A 12,021-nucleotide genomic window follows, 5' to 3' on the forward strand; every position below is an offset into this window, starting at 1 on the left:
AATAAAAATAGAAAAAGGAAAAAAAAAAAAACTAATAAAAATAATAATTAAAAAAAATAAATAAATCATGAGAAATAAGCATGTTTTCTTAAATGAGCTGTTACTCTGTGATACTTCTCCAAGAGGTGCCAGCTTGTCTCTGATGCCGTTTGATTTGATGGAGAGAGGAACCCTGGGACACGAGATCTCAAATTGCAAACCAAGCGATCTTCCTTTCCTGTCCACCTATAGGTACAAAACTTGTACCGACCTGTGTAAATCTGCTGGCTTTGAGTACTGCGCTCATCCTTCCTTCCTTTCTTTCTTTCTTCCTCATTTGGTCCCATCAGTAACGTTCTTTGGTGGTGATTTGTAACGTTTGTCAACGCCAACGTCCAGTGGACCGTTCCTCCAGCAAATCAGCACGTCGCTATCTCTGAGTTGGGTTTCCGGTACTGGATAATGTGTGTATTAAACATGACATGTCTATTAGCGCAAAAGGAATAAATAAATACATGAATAAAAAAGAATAAATAATTTTAAAAAAAAAAATAAAAATTCATTTAATTTCTTTCTTTTTCTTTTTTTCTTTTCTTTTTTTTATTTTTTCTTTTTTTTTTTATTTTTTGGGCTGGCTGACCTGGCCGAATCCATCCTGTCGCTTATCCTAAAGGCTAGATGCGAGGTCATGTGACTGCTGCTTCAATAAAAACAAATTTATATTGCACGGCGGCTCCTCTGGCTTTGTTTGGGGATGTGAGTGGGTGGCAGCTCCGCGGCCGGGCTCGGGGTGCTCCACATACACGGGCTGATACGGAGCCCCATGGGGCAGCTGGCAGCCACCCTGTGTCTCCATCTGGGCTCTGCTGCTGCTCCGTGCACCAGCTCTCAGCCTGTTCTCACAGGAGAGGTGCTCCATCCCTTGCATCATTTCTATGGCCCTCCTCTGGACGCACTCCAATGGGTGCACATCTCTCCTGTACTGAGGACTCCACATCTGGATGCAGTACTCCAGGTGAAGCCTCACCAGCACAGAGCAGAGGAGCAGGATCACCTCCCTTGATGTCCTGGCCATGCTGCTTTGGATGCAGCCCAGGATATGGTTGGCTTTCTGTGAGGGCATGTTGCTGGCTCATGCCCAGCTGCCATCCTCCAATACTTCCAGTTCCCTTTTGGCAGGGCTGTGCTCCATCCTTATATCCCCCAGCTTGTACTGATAAGCAAGCGTTGCCTCAATCCAGGTGCAAGACTTCAACAAGGCTTTGTTGAATCTCATGAGGTTCTCCTGGGCCCACTGCTCGTCTATGGATGTCATTCACTTAACGGTAAGCTGGGCACAGGTCTTCTCACTTGTTGGCCGTCACACCTTCATGATTCTTGTCGGCACTCAACCCAAGACAAAGCAGCGCTGAGCTGTGTGTATTACAACAGTCTGTTCCATTGGTGCGCTTGTGCCAACCAACCTTCAGCCATCTCAGGTCTCAGATGAAACCAGCTGTGAACTATAACTATAAAGGATTACTACTGTTTGCGCAGTGTCATGGTCATAAGATAAATTGAAATGAGATGCGGTGCTCAGAGATATGATTTAGCAGAGGGTTGTTAGGGTACTATGGTTAGGCTGCGGTTGGACTTGATGATCTTTGAGGTCTTTTCCAACCTGGGTAAGTCTATGATTCTATGATTCTAAGCACCCGTGGTGCCAGGGCTGTTGCTGGTGGTTTTTGCCTGCAGGGGGCAATCCCATTCTACACACCCTCCTTCATTCACGCCCTCCAAGCCAATGGCTGCTCCCTGGGATAAGGATAGAGGGGCACAAACCCCATCGTCCCTCACTTGCAGTGTGCCTGCCCTCTCCCTTCAGTGACCTGGCTGCATACTCAGGCCCTTTGCCAGGCGAGAGTGGAATATAACAGCTTATTTGAAGTTGTTTTCCCTATTGACCCGAACTGTACCATTAATGTTCCTCGAGATGTTGCTGTTCACAGTCTTGGGACGTGCAGTGGGCTCCCAGCTGGGCAGTGTTTGTGCCATGCATGTTTGAGCCCTTTCCTCTTTCTAAGAGGCCTGGGGTCAGGTAGGGTTGTCAATGGCAGCTGGCTCTGCAAGAAATGACAGATCTGGGGCCTCCCTGGCAATAAGAAATGGTTTGCATTTGGCCACGTGGGAGAACAATGGTGGGGTGGAGGGTTCAGTAGGTGTGGGACCAACACGGTGTTTGCAAAAGGCATTGCCTACAGATGCTATTGCTGACACATAGAGGAAAAAAAACCCAAAAGATTTCATTCTTAGGATCAGCCCTGAGGCAGCTCAGGGAGAGAGAAGCAAACGCAGCCTCGTAGTGCTGGTGGGAACGGCTGCTTCTCAAACACTGCAGAGGTGAAACGGTGAACAAGCAGATGCTGCTTGCCGAGCGGGTGTATGGGAGGGCAGCAGGGTGGGTGCTTGTCCTTTAGGAGTCACATCGGAGCATGGCTCAGTATTGCTGCATCTGTATTCAGAGCACTGGCGTTGCTCATGCACACTGCAGGCACTGTCACCAGGAGCAACAGCAGCAGGTCTGTGCTGCGCAGCTGCCATTGCTCGGCACGGTTTGCAGCACTGCACACTGCTGGCCTCTCCCCAAGGAAGGGGATGGCCAGTCCTGTGCCCAGCACTGACCTGAGGGTACCAGGATGGGTGCGCAGAGTTGGCTGCTGGGGAGGATGGAAGGGCTCTCTGAGCCCTACACAAAGGATGGGGCTGTGGCATATGGGGCTGGGCTGAAAGAAGTAGACTGGACCAGGCTGCAGGAGGTGGAGAAAAGGGAATGATGCTGTTGGAGCAGGAAGCAGAGCAGCCTCTCCACCCAGGTTCTGGAAGGAACACTTCCAGGAGGCGGCTGAGTCAGTAATAGCCGCATGTGAGCCCTGCAAAGCCTTCAGTGTGCGAGGATGGTACCTGTAGTTTTATGACCCTGCAGCTGTGAGGGCTGAGCTGAGCCCAGCAAAGCAGCAGACAGAGCCTGAGCAGCCGTGTGAGACCAGAGCACAGAGTGCTGCTAAGGAGGCGGGAGACAGAGGAGTGTGGGCTTGTTGTCAGTAAGCATCTGGGGAAAGGTGTGCTGCCTTCACGTTATCCCATCAATAGGCCTTTCTGCTGGTTGGAACTGTACTTACTGAGAAAGAATTTCCTCACCCCTCCCTGCCAAGAGCCAAGGCCGCAGGGAAGACCCGAGGCCATCTGCCTTCATTCTGTCACTCCAAAGAGACCAATTTCCAGCCACTCTCACTGCCCCTGTAGAGCCTGTGTGCGGCCTTCCATCCAGGCCCCATCAGGATGCAGAAGAGCTGCATGGCACTGCCAGGCTCCTCCCAGGAGCTGCTGGAGGAAGCACAGGGAAACTGCCACCATCCAGGTGCCTGCGCTGTATTGCTGCAGCCCTGAAGGCATCTGCTGTGTTTGCTTCAGATGCGGCTTCCTCCCAGGGCTGTTCTGGTTCCTGCGAGGAGGGAATGGTGCGCCCTTGTGCTACTGATTTATGCGCTCAGTTCCCTCTCACTGTGCTCATTTTCTTCCTCCAAAGCACATTCTGCAACCCCACGTGTGGTGACTGAAAGCAGTTTCTGGGAGCAGTTTCCCACAGGCACCTTGCTGTGGCCTCCAGTAGCCATGCAGTGCAACGTCACGTGGAAAGGAGGGCTTTGCCCTGATAGAGCCCTTTAGATCTCACCAAATGCCACAGCATGTTTAGCTCAGCCTGCACACGGCGCCCACATCCCCTGCTCCTGGCTGCCGTGCTGGGCTGCATCCCTGGGGAAGGCAGGGACATTGCTCCCCGCGTCCATTCCCACACCTGTCGGAATGCTTCTTGTCTGTGTAACCATGACAGACTGAACGACATGCCGCACAGAGGATGTTTATTTCCACGTGCAATCTCAGAAACACGGGGAGCGCTCCGTTGGCTCGCTCTTCCTGCTCTCCTGTTGAGCTGCATCAAGTTTTCCACGTCTCTCTTATTACACCAGATCTTGTGATTCGTGTTATCCCCTCACCGGGCTAAATTTGTCCAAGGTGGCCTGAGGCACAGGAGCCAATGCCCCGCACAGCTGCTCCTCCCACACTCTGTGATTTCGTTTTCTGTTTCTATCTTTGTTACCTTTGTTTCCAATGCTTAGCGAGGAATGCCATGGCAATTTTCCCCAGTCCCTAAGCCCTGCCACGCTCATCCTCACTGCATCCTCACCAAAACCCACCACCCAGCCCTGACTCCTGCCAGACTTTGCAGCATTACAGAGGCTGCCAGCCCCCCCTTCCCGCGCGGAGCCCCTGGTGCAGGGCTGACAGCCTGGCAATGGCATCGTGGTGCGGCAGTGTTCCTCTCTCCAGCCCTCATTTACAGCTCAGCGGACTACAGGGGTGCTCCATTTGCTCTTCTATCTCTCTTCTATCTGCCTCTTATCCCCTTCAGTCCACAAAATGCAAAAGTAATGCAAAATGTTTCCAGAAGTGCCCCGGTGGGTCTGGATTTTCCAACAGCTGCTGGTTTTGAAGGAACGGAGCAATGCTCACAATTAGCTGGAGCTGGACCGAGGCCTGTGGCTCTACAGCCCCCGCACAAAGCACAGGCAATCATGTACAAAGAGGTGCTGGCAGTACACAGATTTCAGCCTAATGCATCGGTGTAAGGGAAACTGTTGATCACAGCCTGAACCTCTGATTAACCATCTGAGGCAAGAGATGGGTCAGCTGCGGGAGCACAGGTGAAGGTAATTCAGCTGTGGAGTTTGACTCCAACTCTCCCAGATCCCATTTAAGGGCTGACCACCACTAAGGTGGCATCTCTTTCTGGATATTGCTTCTGTGTGGAGTTTTTGTGGTGAACCTCAACACTGGTGAGCATCCATCTCAACTGAAAGCCTCAGCACTGGTGAGTCTTTTCTTAGATACCCTCTGGCTATTCATTTACTCTGTAATTACAACTATATGCTCGTATTATTCCAACTATCCAATTGGCATCAAGAGCTATTACTGTTATTTGTTGAGTAAGTTATAACTAGAGGAACGGTAAGTAAGCATTTGAGGTGTTTGGTCATGGCTGTGCCTGAGTTTGATGTTGGGGTTGGTGTAAATGTACCTTTGAGATGCTAAACCTGGAGACCTGGGGAGTTTTGACAGGCGTGTTCTGGAGAGCTGACAGCTCCCTGCTCAGATGCACAGCGTATGTGCCTGCAGCCTGCTGGCACCCTGAGCCTGAGCAGCTCCTGCCTGCACACCAGGACATGCCAGCATTCTTCCTGCATCCCCCTCAGAGATGAAGGGCAGAGTGAGTAACGCTGTCCTAAGAAATAAGGCACCAACCAGAAGTGATCTCTATCAGGGTGAGAAAAAGCACAAAGCCCAGCTCTGGTCCTTAGTGATGGAGGCTGCCTGTCTGGTAGAAGCCACTCCGTTGAGGCCAAAGGCACCTTTCCGAAGTGCATGACATGTAAAGATGGTGCAAGGTCTGGCGTCGTTAGCAGCTCATCAAAAGGGAGTTGCATTCAATTGCAATGCCAATTACTGGTGGTGTTGATACAACCACCTGCTCTCGGCTTTACTCCGTTAAGTCAAGCAGTGGGAGGTGCCTGAGAAAAGCTGTGCTGAGGGGCTCACCTCAAGATATCCCCCTGCTGGAATATTTTGTCATTCCTTGTTACTGATACAAGGAAGCCCCATCAAAAGCTTTGGTGCAGATCACTGTTGGCTTGCACCAGGAATACAAATGAGAATGCCAACAGTGGTCTCTCACTCAAGTTTCTCTAATAATTAGAAGAGAAAAATCAGCTAATGAGGTCCAGTGTTAGTTGGGTGCATGGGCTGGACTGGGGCTGTCACACTGTTGTTTGGTTCCAGGACAGCATAGCTGGTGGGCAGCTGAAGGGACAGATAATGAGTTTTGCACTCTGGATGCCTTGGAAAAAATAAATGTAATGTGCTTCTATCTCCTTCCCTATGCTCTGAGCTCAGATCACTGAGGGGAAGGGAAACTCACTGTGCTCATGTCTCTAGGAGGCCGTGCCATCCTTGTCCGGTCCATCAGCAGGGCTCACTGCTGGCTCCTGTGGGCTTTCTTTGTCCTGAGGTTTACACGCTTCCTGTGCGGCTGGGGCAGAGTGAGAGCTGTCAGCCGCAGTCTGTCCATTGGCTGTCCTGCCCACAGCAGCGCTGGCTGTCTCAGCAGGAGGAGCTCCCCCGATCTTGCTGGCAGACATCTCCTGGTGCCATGCTGGATCAGCCAATAACTCTTCCACGCTCCCGTGGATGATGCGATGAGCGGCGTAGATGTGTTTTCTTTGGGACTGCCTCACTGCACAGGAAAAGAGGTAAGAAAGGCTTTTCCTTGGGAATGTGCAGCATGGGGTTGTCAGTGGGGGAGGCGGGAAGGGCAGCTCATAGCCCTTCTGGAGCTCTGCAGGAGCCCATCTCAGGAAAAACATCCCACCTCGATAACTCTGGTGAAAGTGTTTTACTGCCACCTAATAGCAGCACCCAACTCTGCATTTCCCTTGGAAGATGAGCTCCCCCACCAGTGGAAAGTGCAGCCTATGCCCATCCTTTCCAGCTCAGGGCACAACCACACGTGTTAGCGGGCTTTAGATTAGCTTCCCCTCTGGTGTCTGTCAATTGCAGCAGGTTTCTAGAAGAGCGGAGCTGAAACCTGCTCTTTGTGTTATGATTGTGTCTACATTGAGGGAGTTCAAAGAAAGACCTGGAGATGGATTCATTAAGCCACCCATTCTATCATCTCCCTTTTGCTCCTGTAGAATTGCTCTTTGCTTGAGAACTATTAACTCAGTGATGTCCTTTGTGCATATTTCCAGCCCACCTCTTGGTGGTTTTACCCAAGCTAAATTGCTGACCCTACCATTCATCTCTCTGCTGTTCTTTGCTCTCTCTAGAGAGAGAGGTTCTGTCTCTAGACTTCAGACACTGATAAACAATCATGGGAATGAAATCCTGTGTGTTTGTAGGAGGATGAGGGGAATGTTCCAGCAGTGAGAGGTTATTGCCATCATGCTGTTTCCCTGCAGGAGCCCAAGACTTCTTGTTTTGGTCTGTTGCCATTCAGACAGCCCTCATTGCTCTGCATTACTAACCCAGCCTGTTTATGTTTATCCATATTCCAGGTCCACTTTGCTGACATCAAATACAATGGATCTAGCCTGGGTTTGGTAAGTGAACCCTCACCAGCCAGCTCTCAATTCCCAACAGAGCTTCCTCTGTCCAAGGTACTTTGACTTCAGTTGCACGTGCACAAACTGCAGGTGCTATATGGGGATTACTCTTCTGGTGTTGCTGCAGTCCCTTCCTCCATCTACAAGAAGGAGATTCAAAACTGCTGGCTGAGTTTTCTCCTTTTAAAAGCAGTTTTTCTTTCCCATGAGCACATTGACCTTTGGTGAGGGAGGGTTCAGAAGTGATGTGCAGAGGAGTCCCAGGATGAGCCAGCTCTGGATAATTCCTGCTTTTATGCATAGGAACAGGAGAGAAAGGGGGCAAGGAGAGGAGAAGAGTCTACTTAATGGCAAAATAGAGATGCTTAAGGGAGAGCTGAAGAGTGGCACAGTCTGAACTTGGAAGCCCTCAGATCTCTGTTACACAAATAGACTTGCTCTTCTGGCAGGCCACACAACTGCTCTCAGATCACTCCCTGATAGTTTCTAGGAATGTGTGTGCTCAGGAACGTGCTGGGTCAATAAAACACAGTTCCATAATGAATAAGCTGGCTCACAATGGGAAAAGCTTTAAAAGCTTCCACAGAAATGCAATATACCAATGTGCTCGTGAGATCTAACGTTGCTCTTTGATAATATTTCCTTTGGATTCACAAAGAATAGTTACCAATTCTGCTTCCGTGAAGGTCTATGGCAGAGCCTATTCATTAAAGCACACATTTGGTACTGAATCTTTTGCAAAGGCTTCTGTCACAAGAATACTGTGCCAAACTTTGCCTGACTCTGTTTGAAGGAGCTCTTGGGAGCACTGCTGAGATGCTTCATCCATCAGCTACTGTTGCATCTGAGCATAGTCTGTATTTCCATTACTGATGGTACCTTGGTACATTCAGAATACTAAGCCATGTCCAGGTCTTCTTTGTGTTCTCCTTTTTGACACAGGCTAATCTGTGTGTACTATTACCTATGCTGCAGGCTTCAGTGACTACAATTACATCATCTCGCTTTGGAAGGAGTGCAGAAGCAAGGCTAAAGAGAAGGGAGCTGATTTAAGCTTACACAGAACTGTCAGCTGCTGAACAGATGCTGTTGTTGTGACAAACACACAAACCAGGAATAAAGAGGTTTGCACAATTTCCAGATCATAAAGAGTATCTGGAAGGTTTGTGTTTTCATAAATAAATAGTAGAATGAAGCAAGCGCCTTTGTAATTCTCTACCTCAAAAACAATGAGGCAAGGACCACTCCAGACTCAGCAGTGATGCAAGTGCTCTTTGTTAGCTATATCCTCTTTATATGGATGACTGGTTTAGTCAAAGCCTTCTGGGCACGCTAGTCGGTGGAAGCTTTGAGTCAAAAACAGCCATTTATTCATGACCATCAAGGTAATGCACGGGTTTTTGGTGTCCTCCCTTCTGTATTTTGAGAGATACTCTTCCATTTTGACTAAACAGAAATATCTTTAAATGCAGCAAGATTATCTCCTTAAAGCATGGTGCCACTACAGTCAACCTTAAAACCTTATTTGTGGTTTTAGCTTTTAATCAGTTGGGAATAAAAACCATTGGGAAGGATATAATATTCCTTGCACGTGTTGAAGTAATCTGCTTGTTAAAGACTTCTACAGATTGTCACGTAGCAGACAACTCACAACCATGCTGCCTAAAGATTGTTTTTCTGTTTGTTTCCTAATAGGCAATGCTTTTTGCTTTTCTCCACTTGAACAGTTCTACGTTGCAGTCACACCAAATTGCATCAGATCTGATTCAGGCCATCAAGATCATAAGAAGTTGGTGAAAAGGGACCAGAGGGCTCAACTTTCTACCTGTGGTATGTCAGAGAACTGAGACACCTGCATTTCTACCTTGAGGTGAGCAAGAGCGAGGGTGGTGAAGCAGTTCAACAACAGCGTAAAATTTGGCTCCTCACCTTTTTCTCTCATAGACATTTTCTCAATCTCTGGGATCAGGAAAGCGTAAACCAGCTCTGCTACAATCTCTTCTGACTGTAGGTGAGTTCGACTGCAGAACAGATGCAGGCAGTAATATTAGCATTTCATTGTTATTTCTAGATTACCTCTGCAAGCATGCAATTTCCTTGTAAATTTTATCACTGTTTTCAAGTGAGTCATGGCAGTAATCATCAGCTCAGTCTATTTATTCAAAGAAAATGGATGCACTGCCATGACAGTGTGACTATTACCCTCTGCATTGCCAAGGGCTTCAACACCGCATTGGAAAAGCAGCATTTCTGGGGAGAAAACCAACCCAGACTCTTCAACCTCTGAGGTATTTAGGAGCACAGCCCTTACTGATGACAAATGGAGTCAGACCCACACACTCAGCTCCAAGGATTTGAGTCTCACAATTTAGTTTCTTTGGCCCTTTGCTGAGTTTGCTGAATTCTTCCCTTTTGTGACTTCGCACTGATCCCTGTGCTCTTTACCATGCCAATGTTCAGTGGGTTCCCAACTGGCCCAAGGGCTGCATGCATTATCTATGCTTCATTCTCCTCAAGGATTTTGACATTCTGGTCGTATTCATCTAGTTACAAAACAGACGGCTGCTGTACCATAGGGGAGTCACTGTGCCATTGGGATTTTTATGGCTCAGATCCAAAGAAAGGGCATAGAAACTGAATTAGAGGTTTGGCAGGTCCTAAAAAAGTATTCATTCTTGATGCCCCAGCCAAACACAAAACCATGGTGTTCTTAACAAGTTACTCTGCCCGGAGCACTATGAATATGACCGAGCCCATGGAAACTGGCACTTTCTTAAAGAACAGCCACCTCAGAAGGAGAGATTTCTGTACAGCTGTATCTTTAGCATCTCATTCAAACTGTTTTTCTGTAATACTGTAAATAAATGAAAAGACCAGCATGAATGGGCATCGCTTTAGGCAGTTCTCAGATTCACTCAAAGTTCAGTCACAGCATCACATTGGCATGGAGGAGTCTAAAAAGGCTGATTCACAGATCACACAAGTGATTTCCGAAGGGAATCTGGCACATGCTGCATAAAAGTAAAGCTCTGAATTTATATGCATGTACCAGACAGTAACAGCATGGTTCCCATACAGCAGTCACGCTAATGAGGTGGTCGTGAACAGTACTGCTCTATCTTTCCTTTCTCTTAGACTGAACATGTAACCCCAGATGCAGGTAGCTAGGCATGTTCTAAACTGCTGTAAGTGACCTCCAACGTGCTTTTTAAGAACATACCTTCTTTCCAGTTTGTAAGCAATGTCGTTTATTTCTACAGCCATTCTCTGAACCTCTTCCCTTGCTTGCTCGTCAGCCGTGTTCTCCATGCTGCTCAGGATAATGTCTTCCAGGTAGGAATCAACAGTGCTCTGGTGCACTTTCACCACCTGGAACAGAATGCCAAAATGGTGCTCTTACTGCCTGTTGACTTGCCAAGAGAATGGAACCAGATTTCCAGAGAAATGAAATCAATGGATTTTCACCAGTCACTCTCAATTTCAGGCAGGCCAGCCACAGGTTTGGCTTCAGAGGCCCTTTGTGGGAAGAATAACTTGAGTAAAAAATTCTTCTCTAATAACTCCATCTGAGAACGGACAGAAACAAGTGCAGGAAAGAACCAGCAGTAGATGCAAAACTTATCACCAGATATACTTCTGCAGCAGGTTTACTATGAATCCAACAGCAGTTGCCTCTTCAGTTCTCATGGGCTCTTGGACAGCTGTCAAATAACAAATGCCAGTGTTGGCTTCAGTAAATTAATCAGCTTTCATTCAAGCAAATCCTGGAGGAGAAACTTCCACTGAGCCAGACTAAGATACGTGAGTGACAAGGTGAGATATTGGTTTCCTTACAATGGATGTAGAGCAAAGATTTTAGAAATGGGGCTCTTCCCTCTGCTGGTTTGAAGGGCCTAAACTGATTGCATTTTGACCTTCCTTGCTTGCCACTTCAAAAACCAGAAAAGAGAAAAAGCTAAAATTAAAACAATCCTAATTTCAGACTCTCCTGGTATTAATTTTGTCCCATTAAGTTTGAAAATTATTGGTTCAGACAATTAGGATCATTTGTTTCAACCGCTCCATGTGGTCAGGAGCTAGGGAATAGGAACAGGACTACCACAGTAGTTAGTTGTGGGATAGGATAATCTCAGGACTAATTTCTGGACATCACAGTTATGTTATTCATTATTGTTTCAAAACAATCTTATGGCACCCTTTGTTATTACAGCCCACTTTTGGGGACAAAGTCATTCCAAAATCTTGCTTAAAGGCATTTTTCCTGGGAGAGCCCATAGCAGTTCTGCTGGACAGACTGAGTTCTGACAAAATATTAACCCTAAAGATGACGTAGGTTCATCTGTTCTCTGGAAGCGTTCATGGAACTTTGGAAACTTACATCCATTCAAGACACGTAACTGAATGCTTGTCAGATCTCCCTGCAGGGGTGCTCAGATCATCCTTAACTGAGTGCAGATGACTCTTCTAGGATGCAATCACCTCCTCTTCTCTGAGCACTCCCCCTAGCTTCCACCTTACTGTAATCTGAAGCACTTCCCTTCCAGCTAAACCTTCCCACAAGCTGCCCGCAGTTCCACCAGTCTCCTTCTCTTGCCTGTCTGAAAATCTCATCTTCCTCCTGCCGCTGCTTCTCTTCGACCTGTCGGCGCCCGCTCTCCTCTGCTTCCCGCATCCGCCTGGTCCTCTCAGCCAGCATGACAAAAGCGTGGATCCTCCGTTCTTCTTGCAGCCTCAGCAGTTCTTTGGACAGGAAATCAAGCATGTTTGCCAGTACCCTTCCTTCCTCCCGGGCCAAGTGGCTTTCCATTGATGACAGCTTTAAAAAAAATATGTGAAGAATTGTGTT

At 47.8% G+C, this 12,021-nt stretch overlaps 1 protein-coding gene across 1 annotated transcript in view; it reads right to left on the reverse strand.

The window, feature by feature from the left end:
* Positions 1–6,005: 6,005 nt before the first annotated feature.
* CFAP91 (cilia and flagella associated protein 91) overlaps positions 6,006–12,021 on the reverse strand; it is a 34,685-nt gene continuing 28,669 nt past the window's right edge. Inside the window, exons 15-18 of the mRNA XM_072336758.1 lie at positions 11,770–11,991; positions 10,396–10,544; positions 9,105–9,196; positions 6,006–6,307 (exon numbers count right to left, since the gene is read on the reverse strand). Of these exons, the coding sequence (XP_072192859.1) occupies positions 6,006–6,307; positions 9,105–9,196; positions 10,396–10,544; positions 11,770–11,991 (765 nt within the window). The remainder of the gene's footprint in view (positions 6,308–9,104; positions 9,197–10,395; positions 10,545–11,769; positions 11,992–12,021) is intronic.

Source organism: Excalfactoria chinensis, chromosome 1, assembly GCF_039878825.1.
Source record: "Excalfactoria chinensis isolate bCotChi1 chromosome 1, bCotChi1.hap2, whole genome shotgun sequence".
Taxonomy (NCBI): Eukaryota; Metazoa; Chordata; class Aves; order Galliformes; family Phasianidae; genus Excalfactoria; species Excalfactoria chinensis.